General features: G+C 42.4%; 1 protein-coding gene across 1 annotated transcript in view; it reads left to right on the top strand.

Annotated features, from left to right (window-relative positions):
• The window catches only part of kcnt1b (potassium sodium-activated channel subfamily T member 1b), a gene marked incomplete at both ends in the record, with an annotated part of 159,410 nt that overhangs the window by 44,676 nt on the left and 94,537 nt on the right, over window positions 1-20,197 (top strand). The window contains one exon of the mRNA XM_083783435.1: window positions 15,233-15,271. Within this exon, the coding sequence (XP_083639561.1) occupies window positions 15,233-15,271 (39 nt within the window). The remainder of the gene's footprint in view (window positions 1-15,232; window positions 15,272-20,197) is intronic.

Genomic DNA, 20,197 nt, shown 5'->3' with positions numbered 1-20,197 from the left:
CGGTACGGTATTTTCTGCCGAGGCGCACAAGGATCAGACAGTAGTTCTACTGGGCTATAGCCGGTTCAAGGGCAAGCTGGACCATAACAAGATAGGCTGCGACCAAAACAATATATAGCTATCAGGCCTAGTGGAGACATCGATTTAAACCCATCCTGACCTGAGATCAGATTCTAAAAATGTCTTCTACATCCTGACAGTTCTCCAGTTTTCTGAAAAAGCTATGTTTCTATGTCAGTCGTTCTTCGATTTTTCAAAAATAGCAGACATACCTATTATAGCAGATAGCAGATCTGCTATTTTTCAATAGCTAAAGTATAATGTACTGCTAACACCAAAAGGGGTTCCCGCCCAAAATGGGTTAAACCCAATAAAGCCTAGATATAGTGCAAAGGGCCAACAGTGATATTTTGACAAATTGGTACCACCTAAGAAGGTGATGTAACGTAGTGTCATGTCTCTAGTTTATATTTTGGTATGTTACGTGACGTCTTCCAATTCAGTAGCTTAATGCCAGCTATCTACAGTTATACGTGACCATCCCATTAACAACCTCTATAAGGCAAAAGTTTCCTAATGTCATTATACTTTAAGTAGCATGTGACGTGTCAGACTAGGGTTTTTTTCATGATTCTGAATCCATTTCAAGCATTAGTTTTGCACGAATAACACTCCTTATGGGCTTAAACAGTCATTCCAATACCGACTTTACTGCATGTCACCCCCCCCCCCCTCCCCATCTCTCTCCCCATTTCCTCTCAGCCCACTTTCAATCAATCCCTCTGCAAAAGTCACAAAGAATTGCCGTAGGTTGTTAATGGTATGTTTACATACTGCATAACTGCAGAGATAACTGGCAGTTGAGGGCCAGTTTCAAATTGCATCACCTGTAAGTGCTCTTTGAGAACGGTTCTGAAGAAGAATAGGGATTCACATTCTGTTGGTTCTCCTCCTATATGTCACAAAAAGTGTGGAACGCATTTCTCTCTGACCCCTTGTTTGAGCCAAACCTGGGTTGAACGTGATTAGTGGAGCTCCCTCTGGTGTTGTGATTGGGGAGTAGTTTGACAGGTATACATTTGTATCTTTGTGGTATAACGTATCTTGTAGACCAGGTCCATATTGCAGGTTGTTGTACTCTGTCATCTACCCACATCCCAAACTATCAAAAGGAGTAGGGGTACTTTCAAGGGGGAGGCGTACTATGGTCCGACGGAGCATTGGTCCGAGGGTTGGGGTTAGGTTTAGGTGTGCTGCCCCGGGGGAGGTTAGGGTTAGGGTGAGGGTTTGGGGTTAGGGGGGGGTTAGGGTTAGGGGGAGGGTTTGGGGTTAGGGGGAGGTTAGGGTTAGGTGTCTGCCCCAGGGGAGGTTAGGGTGAGGGTTTGAGGGTAGGTTGTCTGCTCCGTCGGAACCAAACACATGAACCCCTTTCAAGGTGGCACATAAGAATAGAAATAGGGCGCTAGTAGTCGAGTTCTATAACTTGCTTCCTTTTTAGGGGGTTTTATACTCTCGCTAGTTTGAAATCTTGTGGGACGTGTCCCTGTTTTAATGGAGACTGGAGAGGTTTATTATGTTGGGTGATGATTGGACCAATGGAGGTGGCTGAGTCTCTTGTTATGGCCAGTGGGCTGGACAAATGGACTCTGTAACTCTGACAAGCTTGGACCAAAATGGACCCGTTCCGTTCACAGTACCGGGCTGCATTTTCTGTCCTGTATTTTAACCCATTTAGACCTGCGAACGATTCTGCAAATGTCTTCTATAAATCCTGACTGTTTTCTTGAAAAAGCTATACGTTTTTCTATGTCAGTCGTTCTCAAACACTTTCATGTCACTTTTCACGATTTCACAGGACACCATGAAATGTAATTGCTTGAGAACCATTGCACTTTAATAGACAATCAGCAATAAAACACAAATGAAATAAACCATAAACAAAAAAACAAAAAAAACGCTAGTTAACAAAAGAAAATCTTGAGCCTGCGCGGGCTTATAGATTTGATGGAGGGAGCAGATCTGACACTGTGTTTATTATACGTGCACACTTCTATGACTTACTGTATCTGTACAGTATATGACATTCATATACTGTACTATGCAGCATGTACAGTACATGTGTGGGATCTAGGGACACATATTTACAGTAGGAGGTGCTGAACGTTTAGTGAGGGGGTGTGCGCGCGTCAGTGCGCGCCGCAAACTGCAACTTGCGCGCGCCTTCGTGCACGCGCATTTTCACGCAGAAAAGTGGCTTTCTTTTACGTTCCGTCTCTCCACACGCATGAACAAACCGACACAGGCAATTAACCAGGATACTAATTTATTATAGGCCTTATATAGTAACACCAGCAAATCTGTTTTGATTAAAATTATTATTATTTCCCCCCCTCACAGCCTTTCCCCCCCCCTCCAGCACCCCTACCAGTGTTGTTTTTGGCATGCAAAATTAGATTTTAGTTTTAGTCACATTTTAGTCACCTGGAATGTTTTAGTGTTTAGTCTAGTTTTAGTCGACTAAATGTCATGTGATTTTAGTTGACAAAATCTACAGTTGATTTAGTCGACTAAAATGATGCCGTCGTAATGGCTGATTTTACACTAATGGCTGATTTTACACTAATGGCTGACTTATACTGGATCTCTAGTCCCCTTCCTAACATTTAGTCTAGTTTTGATCTGTTGATGAAATTGTCAATATATTTAGTCTTAGTTTTAGTCATCGTATCTTAGTTTTCATATCGTTTCTATTTAGTTTTCGTCTTAGTTTTAGTCGACAAAAACAACACCACTGACCCCTATACTTCCCTCTGCCATGTCAGCGGCTTGCATCCTCTGCTCCTCCTCCATGCCTGCTGCTGCTGCGTAGCACCCGTCCGTCAGCGTGGGGAGACTATAACGTATACAGTATACTATACTGTATATGTTATACGAAGGCAGTGCCAACGTCGGGCACCTCCTCACAGAGCGGTGGGAGCTGTTTCAGGCCTTGTAGGGTGAAACGGTGTCTGTCTTTCTGCTACAAAGACCACACACTGCAGGTCAGGGAGAGGCAAGACGGGAGCTCTAATGTGATGGCTGCATGGCCCTGCAGGCACCTCCTTATCTCTCTGACCTGCTCCAACCGTGCCCAGAAGGTCACTGAGATCCACCTCACAGGCTTTACTGGTCCCCTGGAGTTACAGTACTGTAATGTACTGTACTGGCACACCCGAAATCACCATATATATAGTTTATATGTACGTGTGTGTTTGTGTGTGTGTGTGTTAGGTTGCGCACAGGTGGTGAAAAACAACCATGCTGTTTCCGTGCTCAGACGCACCCAGCCACCCACCCAGCCAGCCAGCCAGCCACACACATAGTCACTTAAGGAAGTTGTCGCACCACTTAAAAAGGGGAAAAACTAACATACAGTGAGGGGGGAAAGGGGTGGGTGGGGGATGCAGGTTTGTCTCTCTCAAGACACTGTATACAGAGCAGAGACCCAACATTGTCTCACCCTGAGCAAGCAATTTCATTTAGTCCAGGTATTCTTTCAGTACTCAAACCATGTGTATACATGTAATTATCTACCACTTCTAACATGCACAAACATAATTCAGATGCACATTGTGCATCATCACAATGTCTTTGCAAGCCAAGACTTAACCATGTTTAATACCATGTTTAAAACCACACTCAAAACCCACCTTTTTCTCAGACTTGCATTCCCTATACATAAAAGTGTTGAAATAAAATAATGTCACTGCAAGTAAGTAATGATCTAGCTGTGTGGGTATAAATGATTTGTACCGCCGTGCACTGTCCAGCTGGTGTACATTGTGCTGTATACGTGTCAGCTGTAATGTCACACAGATTGGCCTGCATGCGTGCGTATACAGATCGACCAAGGTGACAAAACTGTAGTTTTCCTCCCCTGCCTGCTGCAAGTAAAAATACTACAAATCCCACCCGCCCTAGAAAGTGCTGCAGCCGTCCATGTGGTGCATGCACATAATCATCACACAGTCGTTCCTGGAGGACAGAGTGAGTTCTCAGCTTATGTAAGTAAAGAGTTACTTTGACCGAAGCTAAACCGCTGCACCAGCCTCTATGTTCATGTGTCGTCCTGTCTGTATACAGTTACAGTAGCTCAGCCATTCATTTGGGAACGTTGATATTCCTAGGCGTGCGCTAAAAAGAGGAGAGAATGACTTTGATAGCGTGTTGCACGATATGCCCTTTCCTCATCAGCGGTGTCACATACTGTAGGATGCTAAGAGAGTACCTGCAGCTGTGTGTGTTATTATCCTTTTATAGCCTATATAAATGCTTCACGTACTGTTTGAATTATTTTACGAATAAAGTATGCAAAGCGAATTACTCCATGAAAGGTGTTTGAAAACGGGAGGCAGTGTGTGTTTACGTGTGCGTGCGTGCATGTGCGTGCATGTGCGCGTGTGCGTGCGTGCGTGTGCGCGTGCGTGCATGCATGCATGCGTGCGTGCGCGTGTGCGCGTGTGCGTGTGACGCAGCATATGCTTCTCACCAAGCTCAGGAGGCTGAGATAAACAGATGTTATCCTTGCTTCTTATATTAGAAGCAAGGATAACATCTGTTTATCTCAGCCTCCTCCTCCTCCGTGCTGCTGAAGGACATAATGGAGCATCTTTATTGGCCATCATCATCATCACGCTAATAAACGGCGAGCAGAGCAATCAGACGTGGCTCACGTACAGTACAGCAGAGAGATGTTATTGTTTGTGTCTGAGTGAGCCTCTAATGTTTACATCATCCCTCCCCTTCACAACTATAGGCGTATACTGTAACCGTTTGGAATTTCACAGTACGCTATGGTATATACTACCAGAAATACCACAGGGTGTACCGATATTTATGTCAGACTTCGGTGTTCTATTACAGTGGTTTTCAACCAGTCTCTGGGAGCGTAAAATGAAACCAAAGTTTGGTTCCATTGTACGCTTTCAAGAGTTACATTATTGTTTAAACATCTGCATTACTTAATTTACAAGAAGTCGACACAATTAGAGAATGTAGACGAATTGTCATTTTGATCAAGTCTGCCTGTTTGTTTGGGGTCTGAGAGACGTTAAATGTGGGCGACTGTGGCTCAGGAGGTAGAGCTGGTCGTCCAATGATCCATGGGTCGGCGGTTCGAATCCCGGCTCCTCCACCTGTCTACATGTCGAAGTGTCCTTGGGCAAAGACACTGAACCCCAAATTGCTCCTGATGTGCTGGTTGGTACCTTACCTTGCATGGCTTCCGCCGCCATGTGTGTGTGAATGGGTGAATGTAATGCACAATCTATGTATAGCGCCTTGGATAAAGGCGCTATATAAATGCACCATTTACCATTTTAAATGTCATCAAACGGTGGTTCCGTGGCTCAAAGGCACAATAAATAAAAAGAGTTGAAAACCACTGCTCTATTAGTCTGGGTGTCGGATCAAAGACAGTGATATAACTCAAGAGAACAGGAGTACAGGAGTCCAATTTCTGCTCCCAGATATATCGTTTACTGCTATAAGTGGTGAGCAGATCTACAAGCTCATAGCGCGCCACCGAGTGGCGCGCTATGAGCTTGTAGATCTGCTATCTTTTGAAAAATCGACTGACATAGAAACATAGCTTTTTCAGAAAACTGTCAGGATGTAGAAGACATTTTGTAGAATCTGATCTCAGGTCAGAATGGGTTAAAGGAAAAGATGTGTCTGGACTCTGAGGGCACAGATTGGTGTGCAGACTCTTTTACTCTTGAACTAGTTTATAAAGTGCACCGTGTACATTTTCAGTATACTCCAAATTGACCTTGGCCGTAACCTTTTACACTCTCAGAGGTAAACGAACAACACTCTCATAGCGTAGGAATTAGACACAGAAAGGCATTCTGAAAACTGCTGATACAATTTATCAATCAATCAAGGGTCTAGAGTCTAGACCCTTGATTGATTGATTGAAAATTGTACACTGTAATGTATATAGCCTATACCGCAAACCAGCTATATATACATTACAGTGTACGGTTACATATTAATCCATTTTGGGCGCGGGAACCCCTTTTGGTGTTAGCATTATGCTATGCTTTAGCTATTGAAAAATAGCAGATCTACAAGCTCATAGCGCGCCACCGAGTGGCGCGCTACGAGCTTGTAGGTCTGCTATTTTTTTTAAATCGAAGAACGACTGACATTTTTAGAATCTGATCTCAGGTCAAAATGGGTTAACAGTTTGACTGTTTTACACGCTTAACCCGCATTTTAATCAACCCCCTTCACTGCCGAGATTGTTGTATTACCTTTAGAGCATACGCTGAATTATTTGGGCTTTTAATCCGTGAAAATCCAGCGAAAAAATCTCGCTCGGGTTGTTGTGATCCGAGCGTATCATCCACCATCTTGGTGCACCCGGAAGACGCACACAAGACTCGTCTCTATGAGCTTGTAGGTCTGCTATTTTTTGAAAAATCGAAGAACGACAGACATAGAAACATAGCTTTTTCAGAAAACTGTAAGGATGTAGAAGACATTTATAGAATCTGATCTCAGGTCAGAATGGGTTAATTTTCAACGGACTTTGTTGTTGTTACATATTGACCATATTATAGAATATAGCACGTGCAGTTTGTTCTTATGCACAGTGTACCGAGAGCGTCTCTATAAATGGACAATCATTAATTCATTAGCCACTTATGCAACGACACGCGGCAACGCAGCGATCATTGATGCTTGAAAGTGAAGAATGACCGTACGTTACAGATACATAATGTACTAGTATACTGTATATAAAGAGTATATAACGGTTGATTTTATTTTTAGTCATAGTCTCTTGAATAGCTTTCATTTAGTTTTAGTCACATTTTAGTCACCTGGAATGTTTTAGTGTTTAGTCTAGTTTTAGTCGACTAAATATCTCAGGATTTTAGTCGACTAAATCTACAGTTGATTCAGTCGACTAAAATGTGTTTTGGTGGGCCTTGATGCCGTCGTAGTGACTGTTTTTTTCACTTGCTTCACTTCGAGCATGGGGCTAAATATGTATTTATTTACCAAATGTGATGGTGATTTATTTATTTATTATTTACTATATATAAACCCCAGGAAATTACATCTGGCCACAGAAGATCACATGATCTACTGAATGTGAAGGTACTACTGGGGGAAGGCTTACATGTGTGTCATAGGCTCAATATGTCAGTTTGTCACATTCAATAGATCCTGTGATCTTTTGTGGCCAGATGTAATTTCTTGGGGTTTATTAGGACTATAGTAAATAATAAAATAATAAATCGCTATAATATTTTGTAAAAAAATACATATTTAGCCCAATGCTCGAATGCCCCCGCCCCCCTGTCAAAAACTGCTAAAATCCCCAAAACGAAAGAAAGCAGCAAATGAAAGAAAATTAACACTCACCTTTTAGTTTCTCTAATAACAACCTAAAACATGAACCTTGGTTGAAAAAAACTAAAGTTGTCCATACTTTCTCCGACCATGGAACTTTTCGTCGGAAAGCTCCGGTACAACTACAACATGACGTCACTCGCACCTTCTGAAACGCATTCCTCCGAATGTTTGTTCTGAAAGCTGCACTCCCAGATGTTGTGACTCGCCGAACTCTACTTCGGAGAAAAAAATTAAGTCAGATCTTTCCGACGAAAAGTTCGGTGGTCGGAGAGAGTATGGACTGCCCTTTACACCACCTTACCTTACCTGTCCTAACGACTGCCTGGCTGTAATGGTGGCTAGGCTGGCCAGACATTCATCAATAGCTTTACACTCTCAAAGTCTCGCTTGCCAAGTGAGAACATATTAGTTCTCGGCACTTCTTGGCAGACCGACTCCACTCAATTCAGAAAAAGCCTAATGTATATACCGGTGTTGTTTTTGGCAGCACATTTTGATTTTAGTTTTAGTCATAGTCTCTTGAATATTTTCATTTTGTTTTAGTCACATTTTAGTCAGCTGGAATGTTTTAGTGTTTAGTCTAGTTTTAGTCCACTAAATATCTTAGGATTTTAGTCGACTAAATCTACAGTTGATTTAGTCGACTAAAATGTATTTTGGTGGGCCTTGATGCCGTCGTAGTGACTGTTTTCTTCACTCGCTGAAAATAGCCGATCTACAAGCCTTGTAGATCGGCTATTTTCAGCATGCAACCAAGTGTAAAATTACTTATACTGGATTTCTTGTCCACTAGTCTCTTACCTACCTAACATTTTAGTCTAGTTTTTATTTGTTGACGAAATTGTCAATACATTTAGTCTTAGTTTTAGTCATCATAGCTTTCTATTTAGTTTCCATTTAGTTTTTGTCAGTTGAAAAAGGTAGTCGACGAACATTTTCCATCTTAGTTTTAGTCGACGAAAACAACACTGGTATATACAGTATGCCTCGCCATGTGAGCTTGTAGATCTGCTTTTCGGCGTCCAACTCTGTCATACAGTACCATATACTATAGAGTATGAACTAAGCAAAAGGCTTTATGACGATTCCTTCAGAAGACTTAAATACTTTTTTTTTTAAATAGATCAGCCTTCAGCGGTGTGAACAGAAGCCAGGCTTTGAATTAAATATTAATTCATTTCTTTTGAAATGAAGTTAATTATTTTTTCAGAAACAGAGATGAAGAGGAGAGATGAGACCTTAACAATAAGCACCACAAGGGATTTGTAGATGTTTTGTTGAACACTGGGGTGGTGGGGTGTGGGAGGGGCCACTGTTCACAGTGAACAGGGTGTGGGAGGGGCCACTGTTCACAGTGAACAGGGTGTGGGAGGGGCCACTGTTCACAGTGAACAGGGTGTGGGAGGGGCCACTGTTCACAGTGAACAGGGTGTGGGAGGGGCCACTGTTCACAGTGAACAGGGTGTGGGAGGGGCCACTGTTCACAGTGAACAGGGTGTGGGAGGGGCCACTGTTCACAGTGAACAGGGTGTGGGAGGGGCCACTGTTCACAGTAGCCCTCGAGGGATGCTGTACTGTAGTAGTTGTACAGTATAGATGTGTTTTTTGTAAACGGTACATATCTGGTGTTCTGCAGTATAAACTGTTAAGTATTATATGAACTCCTTGGAGTTCCACTGCGTGAAAAGAGGAGTTTATACCCGTCAATTATGGGCACTGCATTTTGCCCGTAAACCTCAAGTTTAGCAGCATGTACAGTTAATATACGGTAATATACAGGTGTGATGTTACAATTCGGGAGTTTACCGGAGTTTGTTGGAAAGTTTAATCAGACCAGTGTGTGTCCAGTGGAAACCTCGTATGAATCTGATCTCAGGTCAGAATGGGTTAATCAGACCAGTGTGTGTGTCTAGTGGAAACCTCGTATGAATCTGATCTCAGGTCAGAATGGGTTAACGGGCGTTTCCTGTAATATACACATGCATATTCCATGCTTTTTGAACAGTGTTCCTCGGAGGTAACTGGGGGGTTTCTGGGTCAATCAGTGATGAGGCAAGAGGAGTATTTCAAGGAGGTGGTGGTTACGCTTTGATTACATGACGTCATGGGGAGAAGTACAGTAGACACAGATCGGTGGTGAAGTAGTTCTGCTATGAACAGAAGTACAGTAGACACAGATCGGTGGTGAAGTAGTTCTGCTATGAACAGAAGTACAGTAGACACAGATTGGTGGTGAAGTAGTTCTGCTATGAACAGAAATACAGTAGACACAGATTGGTGGTGAAGTAGTTCTGCTATGAACAGAAGTACAGTAGACACAGATCGGTGGTGAAGTAGTTCTGCTATGAACAGAAGTACAGTAGACACAGATTGGTGGTGAAGTAGTTCTGCTATGAACAGAAGTACAGTAGACACAGATTGGTGGTGAAGTAGTTCTGCTATGAACAGAAGTACAGTAGACACAGATTGGTGGTGAAGTAGTTCTGCTATGAACAGAAGTAAAGTAGACACAGATCGGTGGTGAAGTAGTTCTGCTATGAACAGAAGTACAGTAGACACAGATTGGTGGTGAAGTAGTTCTGCTATGAACAGAAGTACAGTAGACACAGATCGGTGGTGAAGTAGTTCTGCTATGAACAGAAGTACAGTAGACACAGATCGGTGGTGAAGTAGTTCTGCTATGAACAGAAGTACAGTAGACACAGATCGGTGGTGAAGTAGTTCTGCTATGAACAGAAGTACAGTAGACACAGATTGGTGGTGAAGTAGTTCTGCTATGAACAGAAGTACAGTAGACACAGATCGGTGGTGAAGTAGTTCTGCTATGAACAGAAGTACAGTAGACACAGATTGGTGGTGAAGTAGTTCTGCTATGAACAGAAGTACAGTAGACACAGATCGGTGGTGAAGTAGTTCTGCTATGAACAGAAGTACAGTAGACACAGATCGGTGGTGAAGTAGTTCTGCTATGAACAGAAGTACAGTAGACACAGATCGGTGGTGAAGTAGTTCTGCTATGAACAGAAGTACAGTAGACACAGATTGGTGGTGAAGTAGTTCTGCTATGAACAGAAGTACAGTAGACACAGATCGGTGGTGAAGTAGTTCTGCTATGAACAGAAGTACAGTAGACACAGATCGGTGGTGAAGTAGTTCTGCTATGAACAGAAGTACAGTAGACACAGATCGGTGGTGAAGTAGTTCTGCTATGAACAGAAGTACAGTAGACACAGATCGGTGGTGAAGTAGTTCTGCTATGAACAGAAGTACAGTAGACACAGATTGGTGGTGAAGTAGTTCTGCTATGAACAGAAGTACAGTAGACACAGATCGGTGGTGAAGTAGTTCTGCTATGAACAGAAGTACAGTAGACACAGATCGGTGGTGAAGTAGTTCTGCTATGAACAGAAGTACAGTAGACACAGATCGGTGGTGAAGTAGTTCTGCTATGAACAGAAGTACAGTAGACACAGATTGGTGGTGAAGTAGTTCTGCTATGAACAGAAGTACAGTAGACACAGATCGGTGGTGAAGTAGTTCTGCTATGAACAGAAGTACAGTAGACACAGATTGGTGGTGAAGTAGTTCTGCTATGAACAGAAGTACAGTAGACACAGATCGGTGGTGAAGTAGTTCTGCTATGAACAGAAGTACAGTAGACACAGATCGGTGGTGAAGTAGTTCTGCTATGAACAGAAGTACAGTAGACACAGATTGGTGGTGAAGTAGTTCTGCTATGAACAGAAGTACAGTAGACACAGATTGGTGGTGAAGTAGTTCTGCTATGAACAGAAGTACAGTAGACACAGATCGGTGGTGAAGTAGTTCTGCTGTGAAGTAGTTCTGCTATGAACAGATGGAATCGGACTATAGAGGGTATGCGCGTGACATCATCGTACCTGGAAGTTATGCGGGAACGCCCACTGAGTGACAAAAAACTACTTCCTGGCCTTGACAGCCCCATTCATGCGAACAGAATTATCCTCTTTCTATCTGCAAAGTTTTTGTTTTATAAAAATCCACCATAGAAACGTTATGAGCTACTTTCTGTCAAGAAATGCCCTGCATTTGATTATTTTTAAGTGTCAGAGTTTGGAAGTGCTTGTTTTCAATAACAGAGAGAAGCAGTTTGTTTCGTCAGGAACATGCTGTACGCAAAACAACAGATACAAGACCTAGCTGTGCCATGTCATCTTGACTCTTAAAATGTGCAAGATGTCAGAACATAATAGGAGGCAAAAGGTGACAAACATATAGGCCTATATGGGCTCCTCTACTGTATCTACAGTAGCAATAAAGCAGGGACTTTGTGCTGGCCCTGTGCTGTTGCGTACAGAACCACAGCCAAAAACACTCATTGTTTCATTAAAGGACCACTTCACCTACAGTATGTGTTACTGATTATGGGGAATTCTATATTACTGTAATCCATTAAATATTTGCTGCACAACGGAGTGATGAAACTGAATAAGCGAATGTGAAATCACGCCGAATGTAATCACGCACAATGAATGGAACAAATCAATTAACTTGACTAGACAATTATAGAAACACAATGGACACAGGGAATTGACTCTGCTGATTATTGTAAAATTACAATCACAGTGCTTTGTGGAGAAGAACGAGACCTCTGAGCTGTGCAAGGTTTCAACGTTACTTTATTGTCCCTTGCGGGAAATTGGTTTGCAGCCAGGCAATAGTAAAAAATATACGTACATCAAACGACATTCAACATACTCATTACAAAAAGACTAAATCCCAACAGACACTAGAGACAGATAATTAATTACATTCACAAGTAGCAGAGTCAGCAAAACGTGCAATAGTGGGCAAACTGTGTAAAGAGGCCAATCTATCTGCTATCTGCTGTTCAGCAGCTGAATAGCAGCCGGGACAAAGGATAGTTTTAAACCCATTAACCCATGGGCGGGAACCCCTTTTGGTGTTAGCATTATGTTATGCTTTAGCTATTGTAAAATAGCAGATCTATACAAGCTCATAGCGTGCCACTCGGTGGCGCGCTATGAGCTTGTAGATCTGCTATTTTTTAAAACTGTCAGGATTTAGAAGACATTTTTTTAAATCTGATCTCAGGTCAAAATGCGTTAAAGAACCACCATTCTTCTGTGCGTTAGAATCTGATCTCAGGTCAGAATGGGTTGAGGCAGCATTGAGGCACCGTCATCTACTGTAGATGTAGATTTAATGTAATTGTACACTACTGTATAGGCCAGAGCTAAAGTTTGTTACAATGGCTTTCAATACGCCTCAGCGTAAACTGTATTAGAAATGCAGCAGATAATTTAACCCATTTTAGGCGGGAACCCCTTTTGGTGTTAGCATTACGTTATGCTTTAGCTATTGAAAAATAGCAGATCTACAAGCTCGGTGGCGCGCTATGAGAACGACTGACATAGAAACATAGCTTTTTCAGAAAACTGTCATTTTCAAACAGACATTTTTAGAATCTGATCTCAGGTCAAAATGGGTTAAAAATGGGTTAAAAAAAACCTTCTCAATTGTTCAATCAATTGAAAAAGTAATCAATAGAATATTTGTTCAGATAATTCATTTGCAGCCCTAAGCAGTGCAGCAGCGCCCCCTTATGGTGAACACAAGTACCGCTTCCCATTCTGTCCTTCAGATCATTGTCTGTAAAGGTTGACCTTGTTTTGACCTGCTGACCACCGCCGTTATCTGTCTTCGTCATGCAGCGTTGCTAATCAATGCGTTGCCACACAGCTGCGCTCAGCGTATAAACAAGCATTCGTGTCTCCTTGACATCCCCGTGCTCCAACCAATCACGTCGTAGATCATACATGGGGGCATGCAACTGGCGGCCCGGGGGCCACATGATGCGGCCCCCGACACCTTCACTTAAAGGAGAATTCCATACTAAAAGGCTTTCTTACCTTTCTTTGTAGTCGTTACGTCCCCACCAAAGAGGTTCAGGTGTTATTTTGTGCAAAAGCTCCTTATTGGCTATTTCCCCTACCATAAGCCCTCAATGAATTGCGTTGAATGGAATGGGAATTGAATTGGGCTATGGGGTGTTGTGCTAATTCGCTTATTTCCATCGCTCAAAATGACAATTTTCTTGTATATATCCTCTCTTCATAATGTAAATAATATCCCAAGCGGCACAGTTTACTACTTATTTCGATGGAAATAAGTGAATTAGCATAACACCCCATAGCCCCATTCAATTCCCATTCAATGCAATGCAATTCATTGAGGGCTTATGGTAGGGAAAATAGCCAATAAGGAGTTTTTGCACAAAAAAAACACCTGGACCTCTTTGGTGGGGACGTAACGACTACAAAGAAAGGTAAGAAAGATAAGAAAGCATTCTAGCATGGAATTCTCCTTTAATGTGGCCCTCAGGTTAATACCAGAATGCTGATATATTATTTATTTCAGCTAATTACTAGTATTAACCCATGACATAAAAAATAAAAAAAATCTAAATCATGACAATTTTCTGAAAGATTTGAGGCACATTTTCAAAAATAGCAGACCTACAAGCTCATAGCGCGCCACTCGGTGGCACGCTATGAGCTTGTAGGTCTGCTTGTAGATCTGCTATTTTTCAATAGCTAAATTATAACAATGTTTAAAACACCAAAAGGGGTTCCCGCCCCAAAATGTGTTAAAGTGTTATTGTGTTTTCTATTTAGTTCATAAAGTTAACATAACTATAACTAAATGCATTTGAAATTAAATAAAAAAAGGTTACTTTTCAGGATTTCAATTCAAAAATTCAAAATAAAATCAGGATTTCAATTCAAATATAGCAAATAAAAAATAGCCGATCTACAAGCTCAAAACGCGTCGCAGTGCGACGCGTTTTGAGCTTGTAGATCGGCAATTTTTTTGCTACGACAGTAATATGCATTGATGTGGCCCATCGGGAGTGCGTGTGGAAGTACAGTCTAGTGGCCCTCTGCATCGTCAACGTTGCACCACCCCTGTCGTACAGTAGATAGACAAGGAGGGGGGAGGGCTCACCACATCCCCCGTGGTTTGCATTTACAGTGTCCCATCTTCTAGCTCTGGCCTTGTGTACTGTACGCTGTCTTTTATAGTCTTTATACATCGCTGATCGATTTCTATTGTATAGCTTTATCGCCTCATTGCATGTGCCCTCGTTGGAAGCATGCGCCGTAAAATCCTCAGTGTTGCTTTTTCCGTGTTGCAACTCCGAGACTGTACAGATGTATTCAAATGGACCTATGATATTTCTTTACAGTGCATTTGTGTATACTCTGAAAACTCGAATTTTGTCAGGTCCAAAATGATTGTTTCTTGTCGACGGCAGTCATTATCCATTATTTTCTTCATTGGGTAAGGTACTTTTCCCCCCAAATTAAAGGAGACAAGTACACCACCACCACATTATAACATTTCAATCTGCACAATTATTGCTGCCTTACAGTTGTGAGTTAGTGTGAGTCAGAAAGAAATAAGGAAACCTATGCAACACCTACAGTATGCAAACCTATATCCAACACCTCTGTGAGTCAGAAATAAGGAATAAGGAAACCTACTGTATGCAACACCCCTGTTGCTGAGAATGCATCATCTTCTAGTCAGTCTTAGCCAGAATGTTGTATAAGCGTGCTTTTGAACACTGAGGATGCTGCAGCATGCCACTGTGTGTGACTTAATCTCTCCCCTCCCAGCTGTCTCCTAACCTGTGTGTGCCCGTGTGTGTGTGTGTGTGTGTGTGTGTGTGTGTGCCCGTGTGTGTGTGCCCGTGTGTCCCCCCGTGTGTGTGTGCCCGTGTGTGTGTGCCCGTGTGTGTGTGCCCATGTGTTGCTGCGTGCAGGTATCAGGAGGAGTACAGTATGGACTCAACCAACGCTCAGTAAGTCCCTGTATGGCAGCAGCATCGTGGTTGCATCGCATGGCATGCAGCGGGAATTGAGCCCAGGATCAAATAGAGCGTCGCAGTCGCGAGAGAGAGAGAGAGAGAGAGAGAGAGAGAGAGAGAGAGAGAGAGAGAGAGAGAGAGAGAGAGAGAGAGAGACCCAGAAAAGAAATCCCCGTTAATTTTCAGAAAGTATTTATTTAAAAACGTTTAGACCTGAGTTAAAAACATTCACTTTGAAAGAATATATATTCAAAAGATTTGCGCCACATTTTTACGATTTTTCAAAAATAGCAGACCTACAAGCTCGTGGCGCGCTATGAGCTTGTAGATCTGCTATTTTTCAATAGCTAAATCATAACATAATGTTTAAAACACCAAAAGGGGTTCCCGCCCAGAATGGGTTAAAGACGTTTACGCCGCGGACAAAGACAACTCTTGTCGTGACAAATCATGACAACAAACAAAAAATGTCGGGCCGAACAAATAATTAGAAAGAAGAAAGAAACGGCAGGTTAAAACACTTTATTTTGTTGATTTTCTTCTTTGTAATTATTTATTTGGTCCAAAATATTGTGTTCGTCGTCATGATTTGTCACGACAAGAGTTGGCTTCGTACGACGCTTAAAAGGTCTTTAAATAAATACGTTTTGAAATGTCTATGAGGGGAAAATGCATTGGGAACTATTTCCTGGGCCTGGCGTCGTCATGAAAGGGGGCGGGACTGCGACGCTCTATAGAATAGAGTTGTCACCTTCTTTTTTGTTTCTTTTTCTTATATATATTTTACAAAAGCACATATACAAAGTTCACTGTTCGAATTTGTATAATATGCATTGCACACAATTGTCTTGGTTTTGGACATTTGAGTAGCTGAAATAACACAATGGCATGGAATGTGATGGACGCATTGCTGATGGTTGCTGCTGGAATGATAAACCTCACATCAGATAATCTTATAAATCTGATCTGATAAAGGATAGCTGGTTGAGGGACTATAAGAAAATGTATAGCGGCTACGTTCAGCTAATGTGTGCATGTCAACTAGACCAACATGTCAACTATACCAACATGTCAACTATACCAACATGTCAACTAGACCAACATGTCAACTATACCAACATGTCAACTATACCAACATGTCAACTAGACCAACATGTCAACTATACCAACAGAACCAACTTGACTGTTAGAAAGTGGCATCTTAATGTAAAATGTATTTCGACGGGCCTTGATGCCGTCGTAATGACTGATTTTACACTTGCTGAAAATAGCCCGGACGTGTTGTGAGCTTGTAGATCAGCTATTTTCAGCATGCAACCAAGTGTAAAATGACTCATACTGGATCTCTTGTCCACTATAGTCCCTTCCTAACATTTTAGTCTAGTTTTTGATCTGTTGACGAAATTGTCAACACATTTAGTCTCAGTTTTAGTCATCGTAGCTTAGTTTTCATTTAGTTTCCATTTAGTTTTCGTCAGTGAAAAAAAGGTAGTCGACGAACACTTTTCGTCTTAGTTTTAGTCGACGAAAACAACACTGTTCCACTGATACAGTACATTTAGACCCTGTGGTCAGGTAGTAGAACTAAGAAGCTCAAATATCAATATATTTCCCGTGATCAAATGGGCATTCTGACGTGGCTCAGCAGCCTACTTGGCAGGGGCGTGCACACACATTTAGAGGGGCAGGAGGTGCTCAAGTGAAAAAAAGGGCACCTTGTGCAGCGCGTGAAACCGGCTGGTTTGCCTTAACCCATTTCGGGGCAGGAACCCATTTGGTGTTAGCATTATGATATGCTTTAGCTATTGAAAAATAGCAGATCTACAAGCTCATAGCGCGCCACCGAGTGGCGCACTATGAGCTTGTAGGTCTGCTATTTTTTTAAGTGGTGCAACCACTTCTACATCCAGCAATGTCCGTATGAATCATGTATCATGTATCATGTATCATGTATCATGTATCCGTCTTGAGCACGAGTGGTGTGCGCATGCGTGAAATTGGAACGAGAGAAGTATGTGACATGGCTGGCACCTGCTGGACGCAAACGATACAGAGAATGCCATGGAAGAGGGAAACAAAATCATAAACACACACACACACACACACACACACACACACACACACACACACACACACTTCCAGACGAGAGCCCCCCTTCCCTGCCTCTCTCTCTCCTGCGCGCTACACAAGCACGCACGCAGTCATGCTATAGAGCACCGAAGTCTGACGTCACTTTCAGTAGAGGGCGTCAGTCCCCAGGTTCATGTATTTGTTTAGTTGCATTGAAATCACCATAGGAGGAGTTTTAGATTGATTCATATAAGAACTGTGTTTGAAAAATAAACATGTCATCTCGGCCGCTTCACTCACATGGATATGAAGAATCAACTGACTGAGAGAAAACGCTAATGTTACTGCTGCTGAATTAGTTAGATTTTCGCTAGAAGCAGACTGTATCATATATGAGTGACTGACTGTTGCAAACGATACAGAGACACCTCCCTGACAATAACGCCGAGACAGCTTGTTTATTTTTGGACCACAACGCTTATAGTAGACGATATTAAGATCACCCCATGTTATTCTCCATAGAGAAACTACTTCCGTGAACCAGGGGAATCGTCGGGATGAGCGAGTTACGTCAGGACTTCGGTGCTCTATGTCAGCTTGATGCTACACAGACCATGCTAATGCTAAAGTCAACATTAGCTTTAGCATTAGCATGGTCTGTGTAGCATCAAGCTTTTACAACTGACTGCTATATTTGTCAAGCAAAACGGCCACAGTTTTGCTTTTTCCCAATGCCCGATTCTGATCTAACACATTGTGGAGCAAATTAATTAATAACGAGTCCAAAGGAGGCATTCAGCCTAGCTGACGACTGACGAGTGCACTGCTCACAGCTCAACTCCCCCAGCCCACACTGTGACTACGCACACGGCACAGGCTGACGGGAGAGAAATAGAGAGAGAGAGAGAGAGAGAGAGAGAGAGAGGGGGGGGGGGGGGAGAGGCGGGGCTCACTGACTGCCTGATTCACAATTTCACATGCATCTCTCAACCATTCTGTCAAACGTCACAGTGCGTTAATCGCGCGTCAACAAAATAGTGCCGTTAAGAGGATTGTAAGTTAACTAGTTAATTATTAACTAGTTAACATACAATCCTGGACGCAAACGATACAGAGAAGAAATTGGAACGATACAGAGAAGAAATTGGAACGATACAAATTGGAACGATACAGAGAACCAATAGACGGGAGTTGCACCACTTGGTTCACACTGGTGTGATTTTTTTTTATCGAAGAACCACTGACATAGAAACATAGCTTTAGATTGTCACCATGGTCCACACACTACAATTTTTTTTTCTTTTTTAAGAGCACATTGCCAAATGGGCAGGGGGTCTAGCACCCCCTAGTGTCTTATCTGTGCACGCCACTGCTACTTCGTGTCCAGTGCAGTAGCTGAGTTAAAGGGATTGTGACATTAAAAAAAAGGTTTTGGAATTGTTCTTATTTTTTTTAGGTTTTCTAATCTCAATTGCACCCAAAAAACATGAACTTTTAACATTCAGTAGATTTTCTGTGATCTGGGGTTTTCTGGCTCAAACAGGTGCTCTGATTTGCCGGCAGTAAGTGATGTAAGATCCTGCAAATTCCATATATGTCAATGGGTTTGCCAGCAGATGTCACTGTTTCACTGTGTTGCCTGTTTTCATTGTAGCTCAAAAGGCTTCCAAACCCCAAAGAAAACTTCAGACCACAGAAAATCCACTGAATGTTCAAAGTTCAGGTTTTTTGGGTGTAATTGAGGTCATAAAACCTAAAAGAAAAAAGAAAAAGAAAAATAAATGAAAATGAATGTCATAAAACCTTAAAATGCTGGTCTAGCTATCATAAGCTATGATGACCCAGGAGGCCCGAGGACTGGCGAGGGACAGTGAACCTGACGTCCTCCAGTATATTGTGTGTGTATACTAAAGTATCTCTCTGAAAACGGACGTGCATGTGGATGATAAAGTGTGGGCCGGTTCCTCTCATGGAGGAGACCCGGGTTCAAGTACCTCGAGCAGCTCATCAATGTTACGAATAGCAGCCTTAATTGTTCATTCTAAAACGGTTAGTCCCAATACTTGATTCTGATTGGCTGGTCATACCGTCACGTGACCGTTGTAAATTTCACCGATAACCCACTCCTTCAATCACTTCATATCATTCCCAGCTGATTCCGCAGCTCTGTGGCTGTACTGGGGAAGGGGAGCGCTTGATTGCCTTACGAACCCATGCCGTGCGGGGCGTCTAAAATCACCGCCCGGCTCATATGACTGTGAATGTGTGGCTCCAGGCAGCCCCGTAAAGACATCAAGCGCTATTCTCCCGTCACATAGCCTATACTTGCCGAGCAAAACAAGGAAGTGATGTGGCTTGCTCTGGTGGGCGCAAAGCGTAGCTATATTTTGTGAATGTAATCGTTTTATTAGGTTAATATTGCTATACTGTATGTTTGTAACCGTTTTAGAAAAGCAATAAGCCAACACTTGCTTATACAACCACACACACACGAGCTGCGTTCGCTTCACGCGTTTGCGCGTCTTACTTGTATGATATGATATAGTACTTTATTGTCAGTTCACACTGAAATTTGTCTTGCGACACAGCAGCCAAGTATGCAGAACACACATACACACATTTGACATAACACAAAGAACAAGACAATTCACATACATAAAGACATGAAGACAAGAGCAACATCCACCGCTTAGATTACCCCGTGGCTTCTACAACTCCTGATTAAGCCTCAAGGTCGACTGGTGGACAAAGGACCTCTTTAGTCTGACCTTATTGTATGCTGGAACACCATATCTCCTCCCTGAAGGCTTCCTAGAGGTGATATTCCTTGCTAACCTTAGGATGCCGTTA

This window comes from Protomyctophum parallelum, assembly GCF_964188405.1.
Source record: "Protomyctophum parallelum genome assembly, chromosome: 15".
In the NCBI taxonomy this organism is placed as follows: Eukaryota; Metazoa; Chordata; class Actinopteri; order Myctophiformes; family Myctophidae; genus Protomyctophum; species Protomyctophum parallelum.
Note: the sequence above shows the minus strand (reverse complement) of the source record. Positions and strands in the feature narration are given on the sequence as shown.